The following is a 25,880-nucleotide window of genomic DNA, read 5'->3' as shown; positions in this document are numbered from 1 at the left end:
CAAAACTGATAGAGACATACCCCAAGCGACTTACAGCTGTAATCGCAGCAAAAGGTGGCGCTACAAAGTATTAACTTAAGGGGGCTGAATAATTTTGCACGCCCAATTTTTCAGTTTTTGATTTGTTACAAAAGTTTGAAATATCCAATAAATGTCGTTCCACTTCATGATTGTGTCCCACTTGTTGATTCTTCACAAAAAATACAGTTTTATATCTTTATGTTTGAAGCCTGAAATGTGGCAAAAGATCGCAAAGGTCAAGGGGGCCGAATACTTTCGCAAGGCACTGTATATGTTGAAGAGGGTGGAGCTTAAGCTCTGTTTCACCCCACGGCCCCGTGGAAAGAAATGTGTGTGTTTTTTTGCCAATTTTAACCGCACACTTGTTGTTTGTGTACATAGATTTTATAATGTTGTATGTTTTTCCCCCAACACCACTTTCCATCAAGTTGTATAGCAGACCCTCATGCCAAATTGAGACAAAAGCCTTTAAAAAAAGCATGGAAGACTTTGCCTTTGTTTTGTTTGTTTGTTTGTCATTTAGGGTGTGCGTGGTAAATACGTGGACTGTCGTTACAGTCATTTGGTAAAAAGTAGATTTGACAATTGCTCAGTACATTGTTTTCATTGAGGAAATGTATGAGTCAGCTGTTAATGATAATGCAGAGGATTTTCCTAAGGCTGCTGTTGACGCATATCCCCCGGTAGTTATTGGGGTTAAATTTGTCTCCACATTTGTGGATTGGGGTGATCAGTCCTTGGTTCCAAATATTGGGGAAGATGCCAGAGCTGAGGGTGATGTTAAAGAGTTTAAGTACAGCCCATTGTTATTTGTGGTCTGTATATTTGATCATTTCATTGAGGATACCATAAGCCCCACATGCCTTTTTAGATTGGAGGGTTTCTATTTTGTCCTGTAGTTCATTCACTGTATTTGGAGAATCCAGTGCATTCTGGTAGTCTTTAAATCGAATCAAATCACAGTTCATTTGTCACGAGCACCGAATACAACAGGTGTAGTAGACCTTACAGTGAAATGCTTACTTACAGGCTCTAACCAATAGTGCAAAAAAGGTGTTAGGTGAACAACAGGTAAGTAAAGAAATAAAACAACAGTAAGAAGACAGGCTACATACAGTAGCGAGGCTATAAAAGTAGCGAGGCTACATACAGACAACGATTAGTCAGGCTGGTTGAGGTAGTATGTAGATATGGTTAAAGTGACTATGCATATATGATGAACAGAGAGTAGCAGTAGCGTAAAAGAGGGGTTGGCGGGTGGTGGGATACAATGCAGATTGCCCAGTTAGCCAATGTGCGGAAGCACTGGTTGGTCGGCCAATCGAGGTAGTATGTACATGAATGTATAGTATTTAGTAGTTTAGTAGTTGATTGTACAATTTATATTTGATCATGTATGTGTTTGCTGTTTGTTCTTTGTTATAGAGCCAAAAAGATTAGAGAAGTGGTTTATCCATCGCCGTTTTGGATAGATAACTCTTTGTGTTGTTGTTTGTTTAGATTCTATGGATTCTTCAATTCATTGAGCTGATTTCTGATGTGCTGTTCCTTCTTTTTCCGTAGTGTATTTCTGTATTGTTTTAGTGATTCACCATAGTGTAGGCGTAGGCTCAGGTTTTCTGGGTCTCTGTTTTTGGTTGGATACATTTCTCAATTTCCTTGTTAGCTTTTTGCATTCTTCATCAAACCATGTGTCATTGCTGTTAATTGTCTTAGGTTGTTTGCTTGAACTGTTTAGGTTTTATAGGGAAGCTGAGAGGTAAAATATACTGTTTAGGTTTTATAGGGAAGCTGAGAGGTAAAATATACTGTTTAGGTTTTATATGGAAGCTGAGAGGTAAAATATACTGTTTAGGTTTTCTACTGCCAAGTTTACACATTCACTATTACAGTGACACCTTTTGTCCAGGAAATTGTCTAGAAGGGATTGAATTTGTTGTTGCCTAATTGTTTTCTTGTAGGATGACAATGTCTGTATTTCCAATTTCTTTGATGAAGTCTGGGTTCCTGCTCTTTAGGCCAAAGGCAGATGACCTCAGATCTTGTATATTCCAGGATGAGATAGTAAAAGCGTTGTGTTCCATATTGTCTAGTATTGTTTTGTGTGGTTTAGGCCTGGACCATCACAGTAGGTGTGAGCAGAGCATGTTGAGGTCGTAGGTCCTCTTGGCATGGGTTCTCTCTCTCTCTCTCTCTCTCTCTCTCTCTCTCTCTCTCTCTCTCTCTCTCTCTCTCCCTCTCAGTTTCTTTCTTTCTTTCTCTCTCTCTCTCTCTCTCTCTCTCTCTCTCTCTCTCTCTCTCTCTCTCTCTGACTCTTTCTCTTTCTCCCTCTCTCTCTTTCTCTCTCTGACTTTTCTTTCTTTCTTCTCTCTCTCTCTCTCTCTCTCTCTCTCTCTCTCTCTCTCTCTCTCTCTCTCTGACTCTTTCTCCCTCTCAGTTTCTTTCTTTCTTTCTCTCTCTCTCTCTCTTTTTTCTCCTCAGACCGGACTGACCCACTAAGAGTTGCCTGCGTGTTACTTTCCATTTCAGTCATATGCTATGCAATTTTACTTACAACATAATTTACAACCATCATACTTCGTTTGTCTATGTGGTTTGAAGAATTGCAAGTGTCCGATATAGGCCACAGTAGATTCCAAGACAATAAATATAATTTATATTTTTGGAAACAATCTTTGACCATTTCTTTGTAGAGGCGCCAGTGTGGACAGAGAGAAACGTCCTATTTTTCATGTATTTCTCTAAACAATTAATACTCATATAGCTTTGCTTATGGCAGGCCACCAAGCTTATCAATAAACATAACTAACCAATGCCACACTATCAGATAAAAGCTCATTAGCATATCAAAGGTACTTCCCGGTCCTCGCCGGTGTCAGAGGACTCTGATGCACTGTCGTCCACTGTTACCACAGACAGCTTTAGTAATTCATAACATTTATACTCAGGAGGTAAGAACAAGGTCTTTCAACCTCATTATAGTGTTTTTTCATCTCCCAGTCTCTGACATCTTTGAATCATGCAGTCCCTCGCCATCTATCTCTTTCATGTGCCACTGAGCGGGGGAATAAGCCAATATGAAAGCATACACCAAGACAGACCACCGAAACAAAAACACGACTTAAAGTCAATATCTGAATTATTTTTAAATTCATGCATTTTACCTTCTGCACGATCAATTAAGTCAAGAAGTATTTTATATTGAAAATATTTTCAGTATGAGAGATACCGTACGACAGGGGGACTCCTATAATGTATTTGATGTGGGTATTAAAGACACTACTTTATGACTGGGAGCATTGCTATAAGGTACAGACAGAGAGTGGAGAGAGGGAAACATTGGGAGGTTTGGACTGGAGAGATGTAGTTGAAGGTGGCAGCTCTTAGACTGGTCATACCTCTGGTAACTGTAGTAGGAGACGGTTTCTTTGTCCAGTCTGAGAAGCTGCCTCCATCCAGACCTGATCCTGTGTGCTCCTTCTTCTCAGTGGCTGTAAGGGCAGAGGTCTCCATGGTGGACAGCAGGGAGTCCGAGTCAACCTGGCGACACAGAGAGGGAAAAGGACAGATTAAAGCAAAACATGTATAAAGGCAATACGAATGTTGTTGACAAAGGATATTTTGGAACGTGGAGGTAGATTTTGTCACAACACACACACATACTCACTGGCTGTAGCAGTGCCCGAGTTGCCAACAGAGGGAGTTCTACAGATCATACACTCCGTATTACATTCCAGCACTGTGTATAAAATATGAAATGAATAAGAAAGAACCTAAGAACTATTCAGTGTCCTGACATGAAGCAGACTTCTCTGAGATAATGCAGAGTGTTGCTGGTTGCCAGGCACCGTCTGAGGCACAGAGAAAGACACAAAAGGACACATTATTGTACCATATTATATCACATGGTGTGTCTGGTCACAGCCTCCTCTCTTACACAGTCAAACGAAATTTAGATATTTAATTTTTTGTCAGAGAATTAAAACAGTATCCCTCATAATATAGTCCACAAATAATACATGAATGTACTGTAACTACCATGTATATAGGCTACATAATTTTAAGGCGTCACTCAATATGAAAACGTACACTTAAATAGATACAGGTTTTTCAGTTGTTCAGTGTAATGCGTTCCTAATGTCCTTCATAGTAAAAATGTGACACACTCAGCAGTCTGTCTTTTAGCCACTATGACATCATCATTACACCACATTCACATGCTTGTTTGAATGGCAGTAGACTTGGCAGCAAATGACTTGTTTGAGTTTGTGGAACCTAGATGATTATCTTCGGCTAAGTGCAAACAAGTAGCAGTCTAAAGCTAAGAGGGGAGGTCACTCCACACTCTCAAATTTAAAATCACATTTTAAGAAGAGAAATTGTAGAAATAAGGAGGGTTTATGGGTGTGGAAGCTAGTGATGACCCACTGTCACTAGGCACCAGCTTGTTGTCATGGTTATCAATACTGGTTTTACCCCTTTTAATGTGTCAATATGAGGGTTTCGTTGTTGACATTGTCTAATCTGACCTGTATGCACAGATTTGATTCATTGTGATTTATTGGTTGATTCATTGGTTGAATATATGTTTATTCATTATGATTTTATTAATCGTTATTTGCCACATAAGTACAAACTCGGAAGGATAACTTGACTATTTTGCTGGTTAGGATGATTCTACTCTTCACTCTTCAATGTAGTGAAACACCAAAAACAGCTCTACTGGAGTGTCAAAGTGAAGTGACATACAGTTTCCACACACTTGTTGACAGACGTGGGCACTTGGCAGTCAGAACTTTAAATGAATGCAACATAGACTATGTTTTACACTGTTTATATTGCTGAACTCATATACAAACATTTTTTCAATGACTTGACAAACAGCACTTGCAAATAATTTCTGAATTAGGGAGTCCTCTGTCACTATTAACATTTTAACACCACAGGCCTTTAGGTATGGCATACACAGTATTTGCAGCATGTTGGTGTTCTCGAGACCAAATAGGACATTATCTCAACTGATTATACAATGTCTTTCCAATAATTAGTTTATATGCTACTGTAATATATTGATTAAATATGTTCTGTTTCTCTAGGCTTTTACACTAGCCACTATGAACAGTAGTCACAGATCACTATCAAGTCATTCAATGTGTGCTCATGTCTGAAGCATCCTTTTAGGTTTCCTGTGGTCCTCCAACATCTTGTGTTCTATTGGAGGTATGGCGGAACAGTGGCCATTGGTATGACCCTTCAGAGGTACTAGTCGCCTGTCCTGCTGCCCGTCCCTGTGCCAAGGTAAGCCGATTAAGAAGTGGGCAGCTAACCGGTTTAAAAGGCACCTGTTTATTTATTGTCTTGCCAAAAGCAAATAAAAGTTGTTTTCCCTCTAGCCATCTTGTCACTGAGGCTGACAACTCATTCATAAGACATTTCCTTTTACGATCACAATCCAAAGCAGTAAGAAGTGTTTCATTATCTGTTTCAGCTGATTCCAATGGTTGTATGACATTAGCAACAAATTATATATATATTTTTTACAATCAAAGGCTCTTGGATCAACGAAGGTATGCCCAACCCTAGAGCACATAGTAAACCCTAAACATCAGTCTATCTGTCTTCCTAGTGACTTGACCCCTGAAGAAGAGAGAATGTCTTCTTGATAACATCATGTTTAATATGTACATCTGGCTTGCAACACATTAATAGCTGTTGTTTCCTGCTATAATTCAAGCAAAGTATTGTTTTTTTACTACTAAAAACAAAAAGCTATGTTTAAAGTGATAAGGAAGCATTGGTCTAATGCCGGAAAAGAAAATAAATTCACATGAGCACTACAATGTCTACTCTACCCATAATCTACCAAGGTTTTCCAGAACACAGCTTGACCTACCACAGTAGAGATATTTGTCTATTGTACTTCAAACAATGTGTATGCAGTTTGCTTAGGATTCAAACCTTCTCAAACAGCCTAATTCATACTCTTAGAGGTGCTCCCACAATAATGTGATTTGTACCACATAGAAGTTAAAGTATTGGATTCTTCACACACCACACTAATCCCATTCCACTACCATTTCAAGATTTTTTTATTTATTATATGAAAGCAAGCTTCTTCTAGTAATATGGTGCCTGCTTGTATTTCCTTAAACCTTTATTTTAAAGATGGTGATGCTACAATAATACACATTTACAATAGGCCTATATCAAAAAATACATACAACCTAATGATGTAAACAGTGTCTTCGGAAACTATTCAGATCGTTTTTTCCCCTCATCAATCTACATACCCCAGACCCACCCCTCTAGCTATGCTTTATGGAAGAATATCACTTAGTTGGCTAGGATCTATTGTCAACATTGAGTTGTGGTTCATATAGTACAGTCGTGTTGGCTTGTAGCTACTGGCTAGTTGGCTAGCTAACTGGCTGTAATAGCAGCCAGGGATGTTTGCTAGTTTATTTGTTTGTGCTCGGATTTAGTTTACACAGATGACTTCAGCCATATGAAAATCTTTCCATAGCTAAATATACCTAGCTAGCTTCCTTTCCTTGTCGCTTGCTTCTCATCCGACTGGTGTTAGCTGACTAGCTACAGCTGCTAGCCTGCTACAAGCCAGCTGCTGCTGTTGTTGTGCAGCAATTGAGTTTCTGCTCCTGGTTTTAGAACTCTGAGATTCGGCTGGAAAGATGTTAGTGTTGTCAGAAATGCAACAAAAATATAGCACATTGTTGGTTCTTAATGGACAGAAATTAGCACGCGAGAGCAAAAAATTAGAGATGTAATAAAAACTGTTTCACCTACAAATATAGTCAATAAATATAGTGTCCAATGGTCACTTTATGGACACTATAGTCTCATTTTAATCTGAATTTGAGCTAGGCAGGCACAGCAAATACTCTGAAAACTCAATTGCCAACACTCTGTTAAACAATCCGGTATGTGTACGTCCAATCAAGTTGATTTGTCAAATGTCCTTGAAATTGGTGTCATATAGGCTTAGAAATGATGGTAGGGAGATTTACATTTTACACAAAATGTAACATCGCCCCACAATAATCACAAATATACATTAAGCCCTTAGTTGTATATTAAACAGACACAAGCTTGTTCTGTTAAGTCCATTATTAAAAATGTGTGGCTTGGATCTCAGGGTACTGTAGGCTCAGGTAAAGGACTCAGGTAAAGTGTGTTGCTTGGATAGAAGTGGCCCCAACTTCACCCCCATCCCCCCACAGCTCCACCATGCAGGTCTTTGGAGCCTCTCTCTGCCCCATTCCTCCCTCCCTCCCCTCCACTCACCGTCCCTGAAGACAGGGGTGTCAGGCTCTGACGGGACAGTACAGGTGTCAGGAACTGAACAGACAGATGGTGGATGAGGAGAACAAACAACAAGAGGCCATTTCTTCTTCTTCATTTCTCCTTCTTCCCTTCTTCTGGTTGGCTGGTCAGCCGAGTGCAGTGAGCGAACAGGATCGTGGCTCCCCCAGCCCCCCCCACTGACCCCCAGTCCACGTGACCACAGGCAGGGGACTCTATGGTGCTGGGTGTTGGTGGGATAATCCCCTTTACAGGACTCCCAGACTCCTTTCTTGGATTTGTCCCTCTGCTGCCCCATACCCAATACCCCACCTCTCAGTGAGCAAGCCACAGTCTGGGTCCTGGGATAGTAAAAAAGCTTTTTGTGTTGTCATTCTCCGTCTCTTCTTAAGGTATTCTGGTCCTGTTTTTATCATACTGCGTTACACAACTTTATTTTTACACTGATTAAAGCCATAAACAAGTTGTATGTCTGAGTGAGACAATCAACAGGAAATAAAAGGCATGTGTAAGCCTGTGTACGAGCCCATTAGAGAGTAGAGAGAAGCGTGAGGACGGAGGGATAGGAGGGTAGCAATGACTATACACAAGTGAGAGGAGACCCAGATGTTTTAGCAGTTCAGTTATACCCCATTATAAACCCTTCTTTCCCCTGGTTGGTGGTTATCTGATATTGTGTTCCAAATGGCACCCTATTCCCTATATAGTGCACTACTTTTGAAATTCCATATTTCTGCATGGGAAACATATGTAAACATTGGGGCGGCAGGTATCCCAGTGGTTACGAGTGTTGGCCAAGTAACCGCAAGGTCGCTTGTTCGATTCCTTGAGCCGACAAGGATGAAAAATGTGTCGTTCTGCCCTTAAGCAAGGGAATTAACCCCCAACAACAACTGCTTCCTGGGTCTCTCAATAACAAGTCTATTTAAACGTGTTAACCCTCGCAGGGCTGCAGGCCCAGACGGCATCCCCAGCCGCGCCCTCAGAGCATGCGCAGACCAGCTGGCTGGTGTGTTTACGGACATATTCAATCAATCCCTATACCAGTCTGCTGTTCCCACATGCTTCAAGAGGGCCACCATTGTTCCTGTTCCCAAGAAAGCTAAGGTAACTGAGCTAAACGACTACCGCCCCGTAGCACTCACTTCTGTCATCATGAAGTGCTTTGAGAGACTAGTCAAGGACCATATCACCTCCACCCTACCCGACACCCTAGACCCACTCCAATTTGCTTACCGCTCAAATAGGTCCACAGACGATGCAATCTCAACCACACTGCACACTGCCCTAACCCATCTGGACAAGAGGAATACCTATGTGAGAATGCTGTTCATCGACTACAGCTCGGCATTCAACACCATAGTACCCTCCAAGCTCATCATCAAGCTCGAGACCCTGGGTCTCGACCCCGCCCTGTGCAACTGGGTACTGGACTTCCTGACGGGCCGCCCCCAGGTGGTGAGGGTAGGTAACAACATCTCCTCCCCACTGATCCTCAACACTGGGGCCCCACAAGGGTGCATTCTGAGCCCTCTCCTGTACTCCCTGTTCACCCACGACTGTGTGGCCACGCACGCCTCCAACTCAATCATCAAGTTTGCGGACGACACAACAGTGGTAGGCTTGATTACCAACAACGACGAGACGGCCTACAGGGAGGAGGTGAGGGCCCTCGGAGTGTGGTGTCAGGAAAATAACCTCACACTCAACGTCAACAAAACTAAGGAGATGATTGTGGACTTCAGGAAACAGCAGAGGGAACACCCCCTATCCACATCGATGGAACAGTAGTGGAGAGAGTAGCAAGTTTTAAGTTCCTCGGCATACACATCACAGACAAACTGAATTGGTCCACTCACACAGACAGCATCGTGAAGAAGGCGCAGCAGCGCCTCTTCAACCTCAGGAGGCTGAAGAAATTCGGCTTGTCACCGAAAGCACTCACAAACTTCTACAGATGCACAATCGAGAGCATCCTGGCGGGCTGTATCACCGCCTGGTACGGCAACTGCTCCGCCCTCAACCGTAAGGCTCTCCAGAGGGTAGTGAGGTCTGCACAACGTATCACCGGGGGCAAACTACCTGCCCTCCAGGACACCTACACCACCCGATGTTACAGGAAGGCCATAAAGATCATCAAGGACATCAACCACCCGAGCCACTGCCTGTTCACCCCGCTATCATCCAGAAGGCGAGGTCAGTACAGGTGCATCAAAGCTGGGACCGAGAGACTGAAAAACAGCTTCTATCTCATTTACATTTACATTACATTTAAGTCATTTCTCAAGGCCATCAGACTGTTAAACAGCCACCACTAACATTGAGTGGCTGCTGCCAACACACTGACACTGACTCAACTCCAGCCACTTTAATAATGGGAATTGATGGGAAATTATGTAAATATATCACTAGCCACTTTAAACAATGCTACCTTATATAATGTTACTTACCCTACATTATTCATCTCATATGCATACGTATATACTGTACTCTATATCATCGACTGCATCCTTATGTAATACATGTATCACTAGCCACTTTAACTATGCCACTTTGTTTACATACTCATCTCATATGTATATACTGTACTCGATACCATCTACTGTATCTTGCCTATGCTGCTCTGTACCATCACTCATTCATATATCCTTATGTACATATTCTTTATCCCCTTACACTGTGTATAAGACAGTAGTTTAGGAATTGTTAGTTAGATTACTTGTTGGTTATTACTGCATTGTCGTAACTAGAAGCACAAGCATTTCGCTACACTCGCATTAACATCTGCTAACCATGTGTATGTGACAAATAAAATTTGATTTGATTTGATGCTCACTGAGTCTGTACATAGTCAATGATTTTCTTACTTTCGGGTCAGTCACAGTGCTCAGGTAATCTGCCACTGTGTACTCTCTGTCTAGTGCAAGGTAGCATTCTAATTTGCTGTTTTTTGGTTGATTCTTTCCAATGTGGCATGTAGTTCTCGCTTTCTCTGTCTCACTTAACATTCAACATATCCCCTTTCACTAACACTGAAAGGAATGAAAACAGATATCAAAGACAGTCATCATCTATGAAGATTTGCAGACTCCTCTTCCGCCCCTTTCTTCCTATCTCAGGATGATGATACTGATGCTGGTAAGATCTTTCTCTCTCTCATCCCCCCACCTCTCTTTCTCTCCTGCCTGCCCTCATGCAATCCAACCCTCTCTTTACCCTGGTGTAGTGTGATATATAGGGGTTTGACGCCCCTATTCCACCCTCAGATGTCTGGGCCGGTGTTGAACCCGCTTAGGTTTCAGATGTGTGGTGGTCGTCAGGTGAGTTATCACCACCAGCAAAATGGGGTCTACTTCATAGGGTTTTTGTGTCTTTCAAGTCAATATAAACACGGAGCTATATTGTATGCTCCAAAAAATAGAGCATACATTTTATACTAATACAATTGTTTAGAGAAAGACAGACATTATTATCTGAAAATGATGGATAATCCTGAATGAATCCTGAATAATGATGAGCGGTAAAAGCTACAGAGGGTCAAAGATCATACCCCCAAGACATGCTTACCTCCCCTGGTAATGGTGAGAGGTTAGCAGGTCTTGGGGGTATGATCTTTGATGCTCTGTAACATTCTCACTCATCACCATTCACCATTAATTCAGGAGTATCCATAATCATGGTAGCATAAACATTAACATGGAAGTGTTTAGAAACATATTATATTCTTGTAAATATTTGTATGAACATAACAAGATTCAACAACTGAGACATAAACTGAACAAGTTCCACAGACATGTGACTAACAAATTGAATATTGTGTCCCTGAACAAAGGGGTCAAAATCAAAAGTAACAGTCTTACTCATGGACTGCACCAGTGTTACCACTCTCTTCCACAAAGGCACCTGCAAGTTCCCGGACATTTCTGGGGGGGGAATGTTCCTAGCCCTCACCCTCCGATGCAACAGGTCCCAGACGTGCTCAATGGAATTGATATCCGGGCTCTTCGCTAGCCATGGCAGAAGACTGACATTCCTGTCTTGCAGGAAATCACGCACAGAACGAGCAGTATGGCTGGTGGCATTGTCATGCTGGAGGGTCATGTCAGGATGAGCCTGCAGGATGGGTACCACATGATGGAGGAAGATGTCTTCCCTGCAACGCACAATATTGAGATTGCCTGCAAGCTCAGTCCGATGATGCTGTGACACACCGCCCCAGACCATGACGGACCCGCCACCTCCATATCGATCCCGCTCCAGAGTACAGGCCTCCAGAGTACTGGCTCATTCTTTTGATGATAAACGCGAATCTGACCATCACCCATGGTGAAACAAAACCGCGACAAGTCAAGGAAGAGCACTTTTTGTCAGTCCTGTCTGTTCCAGCGACGGTGGGTTTGTGTCCATAGGCGACGTTGTTGCCGGTGATGTCTGGTGAGGACCTGCCTTACTACAACAGGCCTATAAGTCCTCAGTCCAGCCTCTCTCAGCCTATTGCGGACAGTCTGAGCACTGATGAGGGATTGTATGTACCTGGTGTATCTCGGGCAGTTGTTGTTGCCATCCATTACCTGTCCCACAGGTGTGATGTTCGGATGTATCGATCCTGTGCAGGTGTTGTTACACGTGGTCTGCCACTGTGAGGATGATAAGCTGTCCGTCCTGTCTCCCTGTAGTGCTGTCTTAGGCGTCTCACAGTACGGACATTGCAATTTATTGCCCTGGCCACATTTGCAGTCCTTGCAGCATGCCTAAGGCACGTTCACGCAGATGAGCAGGGACCCTGGGAATCTTTCGTTTGTGTTTTTCAGAGTCAGTAGAAAGGCCCCTTTAGTGTCCTAAGTTTTCAGAACTGCAAGCTGTTGGTGTCTTAACCACCATTCCACAGGTGCATGTTCATTATTCGTTTATGGTTTGTTGAACAATCATGGGAAACAGTGTTTAAACCCTTTACAATGAAGATCTGTGAAGTTATTTCGATTTTTACGAATTGTCTTTGAAAGACAGGATCCTGAAAAGGGCACTTTCTTTTTTTGCTGAGTTTATATATTTTTTATTGAACCTTTATTTAACTAGGCAATTTATTACCACAACATAATCTGAAACACAATCAAAACAAACTGCAAACGCATCCAACAAGTTTGTAGTCAGAAGCTTGATGTGGTCATTGCGTGCTATGAATATAAGATCAAATGTATAATTTTTTTGATTTTAATTGATAAGAATCTTTAGGGGTGCCAATAATTTCATACCCCACTGTATATCTGTAATGAGTTTTGTTATTTTTCCTGCGAATACTTTACTGTATATGGCCTAACTGCAGATTGCTGACTACGGTCTCTCTGCATGTACAGAGATCCTCCATGCACTGTTCTGATGTACTTCTTATAGTCAAGATGTTCACCTCCCCTCGTTAGTCTGGCTTTCAGGAAATACATGCCCGTTTCTGTTAACTTCCAGCATTGATGTCGGAGCACTGAAATCCCTTCACCAATCACTATCCTAACTGCTGTCTGTTGGTGGCTTACAGGATCTCAAATATACAGCCTAGGTTAGGGCTATCCCCGACACCAAAAAGAGTATTGGTAGAAATGTTTAAATGTGTATTCTTCCATATATACATTAAAGAAAAACATAAAACATGCAACAAATTAAAAGATTTTACTGAGTTACAGTTCATATAAGCAAATCAGTCAATTGAAATAAATTCATTAGGCCCTAATCTATGGATTTCACATGACTGGGAATACAGATATGCATCTGTTGGTCACAGATACATTAAAAAAAGGTAGGGGCATCTATCAGAAAACCAGTCAGTATCTGGTGTGACCACCATTTTCCTCATGCAGTGCGACACATCTTCTTTGCATAAAGTTGATCAGGCTGTTGATTGTGGCCTGTGGAATGTTGTCCCACTCCTCTTCAATGGCTGTGCGTAGTTGCTGGATATTGTCGGAAACTGGAACTAGAGCTCCGACAGTCATGCGTCATGACCGCAGAAATATTCTACATGACCGTTGAGTCACGGTAATCTCCTCTTATGCACTCTGGACATGTGTTAGTAGTACCCAACTCTCTAATGATCATCAGGTCACTAATGGCCTGGTACCCAGGGCTCTATTGTCCCCCCATCAGGTCCTAATGGCCTGGTACCCAGGGCTCTATTGTCCCTCCATCAGGTCCTAATGGCCTGGTACCCAGGGCTCTATTGTCCCTCCATCAGGTCCTAATGGCCATGTACCCAGGGTTCTATTGTCCCTCCATCAGGCCCTAATGGCCTGGTACCCAGGGCTCTATTGTCCCTCCATCAGGTCCTAATGGCCTGGTACCCAGGGCTCTATTGTCCCTCCATCAGGTCCTAATGGCCTGGTACCCAGGGCTCTATTGTCCCTCCATCAGGCCCTAATGGCCTGGTACCTAGGGCTCTATTGTCCCTCCATCAGGTCCTAATGGCCTCGTAGTCAAGGCTGTATTGTCCCTCTAACCACTCTGACATCAATGCAAACACAATCAAAAATCACATCAAACACTTATTATCAAAACAGTATGTGCTTTAAAACTCACTGTGATTGAACAATTTGAAGAAAGAAGTTCAAAAACCAGTTTAAACTGAGTGGAAAACATGATGGTTGTGGGTGTTGTTTCAAGGCCTAACACAACTAAATGGACAGTGCTTTCTACTGTGACGATTCATTCAAAACACCCATATGCATATTAGAGCTTATGGATACATACAGGCCCAATTATGACCTCAAGCCCGATTTTTTTTAAATATGAGTGTCCCTTTATAATACATTGCCTACCGCATATTACACATGTCTAGTGATATTCGTTAAGCGCTTTTACTTTATTGTTCTGTTTTTTTGAGCGCGTTTGTTTTGTTGTTCTCCCAGTTTGGAACTGCACTTTATTTAATCATACTCTGCTCTCCTGCACCTGACTTCACCTTCATACACATCTTGACATATTCAGAGCATTGTTGACTGCAACTGTGCTGCTGGCAACAATTTAATTACAATTCTTTTGACAACGTTTACTGACACCGGCCATATTCAACGGGTGTTGAGCGTTGTAAATTTGTCAGTTATTCTGAGCACTGGCACACTCAGATGAATGCTCTGAAATCGGAGTAGATAGCCAGAGAGAATTTACCAGCTACGTCTATCGACAGTTGTCGCAGTGACATCATAAAGATTCTATTGAAATGGTTACTTGCATAGAGGAGTCTTTTGTTTAGACATGTAGCTAGTTAGCTAAACAGTTAACCATAATCTCAACTCATACCTTTACTACCCTGCATGAATCTGCAGGTAGCTAACCAACCAGGTTCAATGTTAGCTAGCTAACATTAGGCTATAACTTGCAATGCATATGGCTCTGAGATACGAATAATATTACTACACAGATCCTACACATAACGCTATCTAGCGAGCCAGACAGCTAACATTAGCTAGCTAGCTAACAGTACACTAACTTAAAATGAAAACAACTTTTTGACTGAATTAGATATGTGTAATATCTGAAAATGTAGCTAGCTAGACTATCTTACCCGTATACATGGATGGAAGCTTCTCCCTCTCTATCACAAATGCCACGGTTGCCCATAGTTTGAAGATGTAATCCGGAGACAGGTGTTTTATACAACAGCCTTCTGTTTGTTCTCTTTTCGACTCCGTCTGCATATTTGCAATAAAACGCCAGGATTTTCTCCATCTCCTTAGCTATCATATTCTAATTCCACTGTGCATTACACTGATTTCAAAACTCGGTCCTCCAGAAAGTGGAGAACAACACCTTTGCAGTATCTTTCAAAAAAGACATGTTAGAAAGGATTACCTACAAATACTGACCAGCTCATGTTATAGACAGAAGTGTGCGACATGGCAGACCAATCCAAACTCATCTCTCGGCATGTCCAGCCTACCCATTATCTCAGCCAATCATGGTTAGCGGGAAGGCTAGCTTTTTCTGTGGATAAATCAACTAGGCTCGTCATTGAACAATTTTATTCATATTTACAGATGGCATACAAGTTTGTTATTAAGGCACATGAAAGTTCACATGTTCCAGAAGGCATTTCTGCCAAAAAAACGTTGATAAAAAAATGTACGTTCAAATGGCTCTCCTGTGAAGTAGTCATTAGTTTCCTGAAATTACATTTACATTTAAGTCATTTAGCAGACGCTCTTATCCAGAGCGACTTAGTCAAATATGCGCACTCGTTCTGGAATGGGAAATCATCTAATATAAAATAATGGCAAGGGACTTATAAGCATATCTTGTCTTCTAAATGAACAAGCCTACAGCCTCTGGAATGGCACTTAGCCAGATAACATACAGTAGGCCAACTCATATTCTGTTATCTGAAATAAATGTTCATAACATATTGTTTCTTTAGACCTTATTAAAATAAATAATGGATTTATTGTGATGGTGTATATTCAATTGATTTATTAGACTTTTTTAAAACGTAGATGTTCCAAAAGCAGCGCATCAGTGGCTTGTATGGCTTGTATGGCTTGTATGCGTGGAGATGCTAAATTTGCATGACAATAACAGGCTGACAAAATGTCATGAACGCCACAGCCCTAACTGGAACACTCTGTCGTACACGTTGATCCAGAGCATCCCAAACATGCTCAATGGGTGACATGTCTGGTGAGTATGCAGGCCATGGAAGAACTGGAAAATGTTCAGCTTCCAGGAATTGTGTACAGATCCTTGCGACATTGGATCGTGCATTATCATGCTGAAACATGAGGTTATGGTGGCGGATGAACAATGGGTCTCAGGATCTCGTGATGGTCTCTCCGTGCATTCAAATTGCCATTGATAAAATGCCAATGTATTTGTTGTCCGTAGTTTATGCTACGGACCATAAAATGTTGTGTGCCCGAACAAAATGTTGTCATAATATATGCACAAACTATTTCCGAACTGTTTTGTCTGGGAAGCATGTGGATGCTTTAAGACAAGGGCACATTCTAGATGGGGGAATCACTGTCTCAGACCACATCCACCCCTGAAAACCTTTGACGCCCTGGTTTAAAAAGGGCACAGGTTAAAATATATGGTGGAACAGGAACTGGCAGCATTCATTAATCATTTGCGTGACTCAGACGCAGGAAGGAATATCTGTTGTATGACTTGTCATACAGATAGGTGTCCTCCTGGTCAGTGAACCGAGAAAGGAAACTATTGCCCTAACATGTTTACAAAGGAAGCTTGAGTCAACTGACAGTAGACTATCTGAAATTTGAGCACTCATATTAGAGGAAGATCAGACTCTAACAGTGAAGAGGAATAGTGAAAGGTGCTACGGTATATACTGTATGCCCATTGCCCAGGCTAGGAGGGTACTACTATTACTGCCTTAACATGGATTCAAAAGCAAGGAAAGTACTACTATTACTGTCTTAACAAGTTCACAAAGGAAGCCTGAGAGAACTGGCACTTGACTATAAACCTTATTTGCTATAAGTGCACTACTTTTATCCAGAGCCAGGTCAAAAGTAGTGCACTAAATACGGAATAGGATGCCATTTTCGGATTTTGACTATGAAAAAAATACTTTTGAGTACACACTGTACATTCACTGAGTAAGGTACACTAGATCCCGTGTCCTGTTCTTAGTAGCTGGGAGGCAATCAGTCAGTCACTCAGAGGCCATGTTCTTCCAATGATCCCCAGAATGAACAGATGTACCCAGACCACCACTCGCTGCTAGTACATGCAATATCCTGTGGTCGATCTCTTTATATAAAACAGATGTAAAGACTCAAACACAATCGCCTGAGAAATGTCATAACTGTTTTGAGGGGGTAGATCAGCTTTAATATTGCAGATAGATTGTCTGCATCATTTTCATTTGATACGTTACAGCCTTATTCTAAAATGTATTAAATAAAAAGAATCCTCAGCAATCTACACACAATACCCCATAATGGCAAAGTGAGAGAAATAACAGAAATACCTAATTTACATAAGTATTCAGACCCTTTGCTATGAGACTCGAAATTGAGTCCACCTGTGGTAAATTCAATTTGGACATGATTTAGAAAGGCACACACCTGTCTATTTAAGGTCCCACAGTTGACAGTGCATGTCAGAGCAAAAACCAAGCCATGAGGTCGAAGCAATTGTCCGTAGAGCTCAGAGACAGGAATGTGTCGAGGCACAGATCTGTGGAAGGGTACCAAAAAATGTTTGCAGCATTGAAGGTCACCAAGAACACAGTGGCCTCCATCATTTTTTAAATGGAAGACGTTTGGAACCACCAAGACTCTTCCTAGATCTGGCCGCCCAGCCAAACTGAGCAATCAGGGGAGAAGGGCCTTGGTCAGGGAGGTGACCAGGAACCCAAGTTCCTAGAATTCCTCTGTGGTGATGGGAGAACCTTCCAGAAGGACAACCATCTCTGCAGCACTCCACCAATCGGGTCTTTATGGTAGAGTGGCCAGACGAAAGCCACTCCTCAGTAAAAGGCACATGACAGCCCGCTTGGAGTTTGCCAAAAGGCACATAAAGGACAGACCATGAGAAACAAGATTCTCTGGTCTGATGAAACAAAGATTGAACTCTTTGGCCTGAATACCAAGCGTCATGTCTAGAGGAAACATGGCACCATCCCTACGGTGAAGCATGGTGGTGGCAGCATCATGCTGTGGGGGTGTTTTTCAGCAGCAGGGACTGGGAGACTAGTCAGGATCGAGGGAAAGATGAATGGAAAAAAGTACAGAGAGACTCTTAATGAAAGCCTGCCCCAGAGTGCTCAGGAACTTCAGACTGGACAACGACCCTAACAGGACAACGACCCTAAGCACACAGCAAGAAAACGCAGGAATGGCTCCGGGACAAGTCTCTGAATGTCCTTGAGTGGCCAGATTGAACATCTCTGGAGAGACCTGAAAATAGTTGTGCAGCAACGCTCCCCATACAACCTGACAGAGCTTGAGGGGCTCTGCAGAGAAGAATGGGAGAAACTCCCCAAATACAGGTGTGCCAAGCTTGTAGTGTCATACCCAAGAAGACTCAAGGCTGTAACTGCTGCCAAAGGAGCTTCAACAAAGTACTGAGTAAAGGGTCTGAATACTTATGTAAATGTAATATTTCTGTTTTTATTTGTAATAAATTAGCAAACAATTCTAAAAACCTGTTTCTGCTTTGTCATTATGGGGTATTATGTGTAGATTGATGAGGGGAAAAAATCAATTTTAAAATAAGGCTGTAACCTAACAAAATGTGTAAAAAGTCATACATACACATCCACATATATAAATGTTCTAACTGTGATCATTTCAATTTCTTACTATGTAATACATAGGGGTTTGTGTGTTGGGGAGTTTTGTTATGTTATGTCCGTGCAGTAACAAGCAAATCATGGTGCTAAAAACGAAAATCATACAAGCACTTGATCAAGTTATGGCATGTATGGTCAAATAAGTTGCCATCTGCTCAGGAGAGGAGAACCTATAGATGATCATATGGGAGAAACTCTCAGCTCAGATCAGCTGTCATTTGTGCCACATTGCAGAGTCGGCTTCGTTCTTTCAGTAGCATTTGGGGCCATTTATCCTAAATGTGTTGTTACAACTCATTCTCAACAGTAACAGCTGTCAATATCCTCACCAGGCCCCTTAGGCAACAGCGGGTGGTGTGGGTGGTATGGTGTGCACATATGTGTGCATCCCTTTGAATCAAAGGCAATAATCTACAGTTGTCATTTGTTCTTCCAAGTTTATCTATTTCATGATGACACATCCACATTGATATTACAAGAGATTATCATTCTAATACAAGTGCTTTTGAAAGCAGACTTTATCTCTGATGTGTGTGTGTGTGTGTGTGTGTGTGTGTGTGTGTGTGTGTGTGTGTGTGTGTGTGTGTGTGTGTGTGTGTGTGTGTGTGTGTGTGTGTGTGTGTGTGTGTGTGTGTGTGTGTGTGTGCCGGCAGTCTGTCAGCTGTTCCTCAGCTCGGACGCCTTGGTGACAAGGGGACAGCCCTAGCTGTTGTCTGAGGCCCTTGTGTGTGGGGGGTCAATGTCCTACCAGCTGCCGCAAGCACACCAAGAGGTGCGATGACAACCTGGAAGCCACACTGAGCCAAATATGCCTGGTTAAGCAATCAGCCTAGCCTGTACTTCAATTGTTGGAACATGTCCGTCTTTTACAAGCGATGATTCAGAAGCATTGACACCTAGCGACTCTGAGAATGATAACAAAAGGTGTAAAGACCGGCCACCCACACATGAGATGTTAGTAATAGGTACGTTAAAACCACAAGAGTTCTTAATGGTCTTTTCCAATCTGTCTCTTTTAAGGAAGTTCCACACTTTTCTCAACACTGAGGATAAGGAGCTTGGGGATACTGTTACAGTTCTGCCATGACCGCATTCATGCCGATTCTACTCTGAACACACATTGCGCAACATATTTGTTGCATTATATTTGAAAAGTCTTACATGGTTCAAGTTACTCAGAGAAGACAAATGCAGCATGCATCCACATACGATCCTCGTCCCGCCAGGTTCTCCCATCTAATGAGAGGATTCCAAAACAAACCACCTCAATGTAGGTTTTAGCTCCAACCCTAATCTAGCACACCTGATTCTAATAATTAGCTGGTTGATAAGCTGAATCAAGTTAGTTACAACTGGGGTTGAAAGAAAAACCTACAGGAGCGTAGCTCTCCATGAACAGGGTTGGACAGCCCTGGTGTAGAAGAACCAAATGGTTTCTTTGCAAGCAGCTAAATGCTTTCAATGCGCTCCCCTCGTCTCCTAGTCTAACACAGAGGAGTCTGTGGCCTGGCACAAAGTAAGGCACTTAATATTTCTCATCATATGGAATGGAATACGATTACATTCAGCCCCTATGGGCAAGTCAGCAAGTCAACTTTGCTTTGTAGCTACGGGAGGCCTTTGGATAAATCATAACTTACATCTGAGGCCTCTCCCCTTTCTCAAAACCCCAGTGTTGGAAGCACAAACAGAGCATGCACACACGCCACACACACTCACACACACACTGTTGAATATGCTGCGTGTTCTGCAAGCGGCCTCTCTATAGACCTGACGCTCTGCATCAGATTAAAGCCCACGGCAAACACTGAAGACAATAAACCATTGTCTGGGAGTCCATGTCAGTCTTAGGAACAACCAACACAGTGAATCTGGTCATTCATTGACAATGGTGAGTAAGATAGGAGAAGACACAGTGGTGTTAATAATGATACTCTGTCTGGGCTGCTGCCAGCTGCTGTGAAAGGAAAGTTTCCGTGATGGAACCGCAGATCATCTTGTTACCCTGGCTAACCCGCTATAGGAGGTGATTAGCAGTAGGATCAAGGCAACCCTCTCAGATTAACCACATGCTGAGCTCAGATCTCTCCAGTGTCCGCCAGGCTTGGTGTTGGTTCAGAGCGTTAGGACAAACAAGAAGTAAGGAGAACCAGGCACATGGTTTGGCTACATTTGGCTATATATTATTAATTATATATATATATATATATATATATATATATATATATATATATATATATATATATATATATATATATATATATCTTGGTGCCAGTGGACTGGAAAAGCTTGACTGGTAGTGTACTGGAAACCAAACACAACCCATGTTTTTTTCTCAAGGCATTTAGCTGGTTGAGCAAAGTGGGCCGGTCCAGTTGTGGTTATCTCTGTGTTAGCACAGAGCTCTGCAGCTTAAACCCAATGGTTTATTTTAGGGTGAAGTAATGAAATAAATGTTGTGTCCACCACTCCAACTGGCTAACTTGCTTTGACCTATAGAATCACTGCTAAAAGCCTGTGTTTGGAGAACTCTGGCCGTGGGGCTGGGTATCGTTTCAAGATGTCATGGTGTTGACACATCATATATAACACAATGTAAATTGTATACATGATTTAATCTGTTGAAGTTTCATTCCTTCCTCCCTCAGAGAACAGTGTGAAGGCAGGCTGGGACTACAGAGTTATGAAGTCCAGAGGCCCCAAAGTCGTACCCTACTCCCTATGTAGTGCACTTCTTTTGATTCGGACCATTGTTAAAACGAATGCACTATAAAGAGAATAAGGTGTCATTCCGGATACAACCCTGGAGTCCAAGGCCCCCAAAATATCCCCACTTTGGTGCCTGTGATTGTGACTGACTGGGAGAATTTTGTTAAATAAATGGGTAGGTCTAGAGGAAATAGATCATTAGGCGTTGTTGCGTGACTTACAGAAACCTGGAAATAGTGTTTCCTCGAGAGAAACCATGTCCTCCGTAATTGTAGCCTAGCTTCTTGCTTTTTGATGAGGGCGACTCACTGTGCCTCCCGCCTCCAAAGATTGATGACATCAATCATGATGTAATGAGGTTGTCAGTGATTTTACCATACAGCGCTTAAATGGCTAGTTAAAACCACATTGGACTCTCTCCTTTACTTTTACAATTACGTGTTTTTTTACAGAGGAGGCCATACATGGTTTCCCATTTTCTTTCGATAACAACAGATGTAAATTCTCTCAACCTCACATTCCATGGCACTGTGTGTCTTAGTAAGGACTCGTTCTCGTGGCTGGCCCTGTGAGAGATGGAGAGGGGGGTGAGGTGGGGTCTAAGTACTCACTCCTAGGCCTAGCTGGCCTTGTGAGAGATGGAGAGGGGGGTGAGGTGGGGTCTAAGTACTCACTCCTAAGCCTAGCTGGCCCTGTGAGAGATGGAGAGGGGGGTGAGGTGGGGTCTAAGTACTCACTCCTAGGCCTAGCTGGCCCTGTGAGAGATGGAGAGGGGGGTGAGGTGGGGTCTAAGTACTCACTCCTAGGCCTAGCTGGCCCTGTGAGAGATGGAGTGGGGAATGATGGAGTGGGGAATGAGAGGGGACAAGGCCAGGCAGGGCAGGTTGCTACTCTCCCTCTTCCAGACCGGATATGATGTGATCCTATTTAACCCCAGACACTTGAAAGAGAATGAGCCAGATGCCTCGAGGGTATGGTATAACAGACACTAAAAAGCCTTGATTGTGTCCACTTGCCATCCCAAGCCAATGCAGAGAGAAACTCAAAGAGGGACCCTGAAAACAAATGAATGTAGCTTCTCTGCCGACTGCCGTCACTTCACTGGTCCCTGTGTTTTCCCCTTCCCTCCACCTTCCCCCTCATCTCAAGTACAGCCTCGCTGTAAGAAGAGAGCGCCGTGGCGGACTAGAATAGTTCAACACATAGATGTCTTTTTACAGCTCCCTAAATGGCCATTAAATGCCCATCAATTGAGCTCCAGACATGAGTGTACTTCAGCCACCCTCCACCCCCACACAGCTCCCCCCGGCCTGCGCTGAAGGAAGGCTGCAAGGTCCTGCTAGACACCCAGTATTGTCAAACACTCTCAAAGTGGTGTCTCCGACGGGTCCAGAATGATAATGCTCTTTTCACTCGATGGCAACCACTCGTTGTACACAACGTCAGAGGTATACGTCATCTAGATAGTAGATAAACAGTGTTGTGCTCAACAACGTGTTGCAAAACATACAGCAGGCTTAACAACACTGGTGGGAAGGTGACATGTTAATTTTCTTTTACAGCAATGGAAATATGAAAATATAGTTTAAATGCGCTCTAGGGCATTTTGGATATGATTCAACCATCAACAATTTACCTATATTAAAACGGTGTGGTTTGTAATCATAATGGCCTAATATAACCACGTAATACGGCCATCAGAACAGAAACATAACTGTGGGAAATCAGCCGTTCTGGGAAACATGTAAACTATAGAGATACAGCAGCTGTAGTTCTTTCTTTTACATCAAGTAGATTTCTAAACACAACTTTCTCAACTGTATACCCGCAACATTGGCTTTTCTCCTGGTAGAATCTCTGAGCAGTTTAAGGGGACAGAGCTTAAAGGGACTGCAATCTAGGAATGCCATGCTGTAGTAAATGGCTTTATCAGAACAGTATATTATCTTAGCTCACTGAGGTGTGAGAGGAGAGAGAGAAAGAGTGAGCGAGAAGAAAACGCTGTTCTTTTCAAAAAAATGTTGTCCTCTCTATAGGGGGAGGTCTGTCCTCATCCTGTCCTTCTCAGAGTCATTCAAACTGACCCTCCTGCATACTGGACCTCATCAGAATGTGTGTTTTTAAGTCCCCCCACCTCTCCTCCTTTCCCTTTTCCAGTATTCGGTTCATTACATTTCTGCAGACTTCCAGAGAAGAAAAACGCCAGATCAATAAAGTAGGGAGAGCTGTGGAGGGATGTGTGAAAGAGAGAAACAGAGGGTAAGGGGAACATAGAAAAGAGAGAGAGGCTGGCTCTGGCTTGGGAGATGAAAGTGACATCGCCACCATGGGTTTCAGAGCCTAGAGAAAAGAACCCCAAGCAGAGCTTGAATAGGCTGAATAGCCCCATCATTTCTTTACATTCTTTCACTCTCCCCAGGCCTGACTGCTGGAACTCTTCATTGAGCACAATGGCAAATGCACTAAAACTTTTTTCTTATGCTAATGTTCCCGCAACTGCATGGGCATCAACGCATTAAATTAAAATCACACTCATGGTGGACACAGAGATGTATCCACCATGCGCAACACAGAAATGCATACCACCACGGAGGCTTTTTTGCAAGAGTCAGAGCTTTTTCCTTGAGCATTTGTCTATTCTTACTTTTCATTTCTTTCTTTTCACTGTTTTCTTTTCACTTTATTCTCTAGAGAACATACTATTGTTCCTTTGTAAAATCCTGCCGTTTTAACATTCTTCAGTAAGCCCATGACATCAAATAACTTGAACCATTCCTTTCATCAGTTTTACATTTGAGTTGATGAATATCACTGATTTAAGGAATGCGTTTGACATTTAAACTATATCCTTTGAATTGATATACAATCCTAAAACCATGTCTATTCTTTTTTTATTTGTAGTTCTATAACTGATCTGAGACCAAAACGAGGATGAAAATGTTGTCGATATTATTAGTTCAGGCGTGAGGGATTATTAACACACTCTAGATGGGTAAAAGCCAACAGTAAATACAGCTGTTTTTACCTGCACAAAAGCATCAAGTGTTTGTTGATTACTCAGGCTACAGTGCAAACACGCAAACAACTGAGAATTTGTCAACAATAAGTACACAACTCCTACTGACATAGGAGATTCAAGGAGGTGCCCTTAATTCCACAGCATGTCAAGCACTTCAAACATTTATTGCAAGTTTTTAAATGAGAGGGATCTTGAAATAATCAGTACATGGAGTGAAGTGAGTGCACACTTGAGCACCAATCACTTTCTTTTACGTCAACTTGTAGCCACTGTGTATAGGCCTACAGCCAGTCTGCCACAAACGTTAGTGTGAAAAGCACAATTAAATTGGAATGTAGCCTATGAAATGTGTCAATCTGAAACCATTCAAAATGATGATAGACAAGACAACAACATGTCACTAAACCTTCTATAGAAGTTAAAACTTCCAGAAATATTGCACAAAATGTATTGAAAAATAAAAGTTACTGTTTACATCGAACTTTGCACACATTTTTAGGATCATATTTAAAGATGCAGTGAATCACGATAGGTCTAGGCTACTACTCTGCTGGCTATTTGGAAGTCAGTAGAAGAGTTGACGCCGCGGCTTTCGGATCACATCTCTTCGCATATGGATCAAGTTGCAAGACAGAATGTTTTGGATTCCAATGTCAGTTAAGTTCAAAGTGCAAATGTGATGTGGAGTTACCCAAACCCCATCTGTCCTTGACGCGCAAGATTATTCAATGTGACTGCAGGATAGTGGTTTACATTTAAAAAGATATAGCTTGTCTATTACATTCAGCATCAAGAGGTTTCAAATAAGAAATTAATTATTTGTTTTAAAATGTCTCCAAGCTTGTCATCTAGGCTAGTCTACACCACAACAAAAACTTTCCTTACCTTGAATAGTTTCTCTTTAGACCCCGATGCTGTTTTTTTCTCACTTTGTCCGACGACTCTGCAAGTATTTCGAGAATTAGGCTTAAGTGTACTTGTTCAATGAAAACAGCCGAGGCCGGCTATGTACTTTAAGACAAGTTTGAAAGTCTACTCTACGGCATCCCTCGGATAACTCATTTAACACGGAGGAGCGCAATTACTCGCATCTAACTTTTACAATCCACCATCTTCAAGCGGTAACGTTTTCTCACTCACCTTTGAGTTTTTACATAAGAAAGCGCATGACATGTTTTCGCCAGAATACGTGGCTGAAAATGTAAACTAAAACTAGATTTTAATCGAAAGTTGTTCTAGACATGCGGTGGTGAGATCTTCAAGCTGATCTGTTTTCAATCCGATCCCCTCTTTCTCTCCCCCTCTCTACCCTCCACCTCCTCCGTGCTCCCTGTTGAGTTGAGCCATTTGCTGCTCCAGATGGGCCGGACTAACTCATTCCAGCAGTTGGACTCAGGTACAAGTTAGATAAAGTTTAATTATTGTTCGATTTCACAGACTTCAGGCAGGAACGTTACTGGGAGATAATTTTGTCAGATACACATGGGCTATTCAATTGATAATAGGAGCATC

At 42.3% G+C, this 25,880-nt stretch overlaps 1 protein-coding gene across 1 annotated transcript in view; it reads right to left on the bottom strand.

Annotated features, from left to right (window-relative positions):
• The window catches only part of LOC135546850 (zinc finger protein GLI2-like), a 103,606-nt gene extending 78,005 nt beyond the window's left edge, over positions 1-25,601 (bottom strand). Inside the window, exons 1-3 of the mRNA XM_064975421.1 lie at positions 25,509-25,601; positions 25,254-25,311; positions 3,420-3,561 (exon numbers count right to left, since the gene is read on the bottom strand). Coding sequence (XP_064831493.1) covers positions 3,420-3,534 — 115 coding nt within the window. The 5' untranslated portion in view covers positions 3,535-3,561; positions 25,254-25,311; positions 25,509-25,601. The remainder of the gene's footprint in view (positions 1-3,419; positions 3,562-25,253; positions 25,312-25,508) is intronic.
• Positions 25,602-25,880: the final 279 nt, after the last annotated feature.

Source organism: Oncorhynchus masou, chromosome 10 (genome assembly GCF_036934945.1).
Source record: "Oncorhynchus masou masou isolate Uvic2021 chromosome 10, UVic_Omas_1.1, whole genome shotgun sequence".
NCBI lineage: Eukaryota > Metazoa > Chordata > Actinopteri > Salmoniformes > Salmonidae > Oncorhynchus > Oncorhynchus masou.
This window is presented reverse-complemented; position numbering and strand designations above follow the sequence as displayed.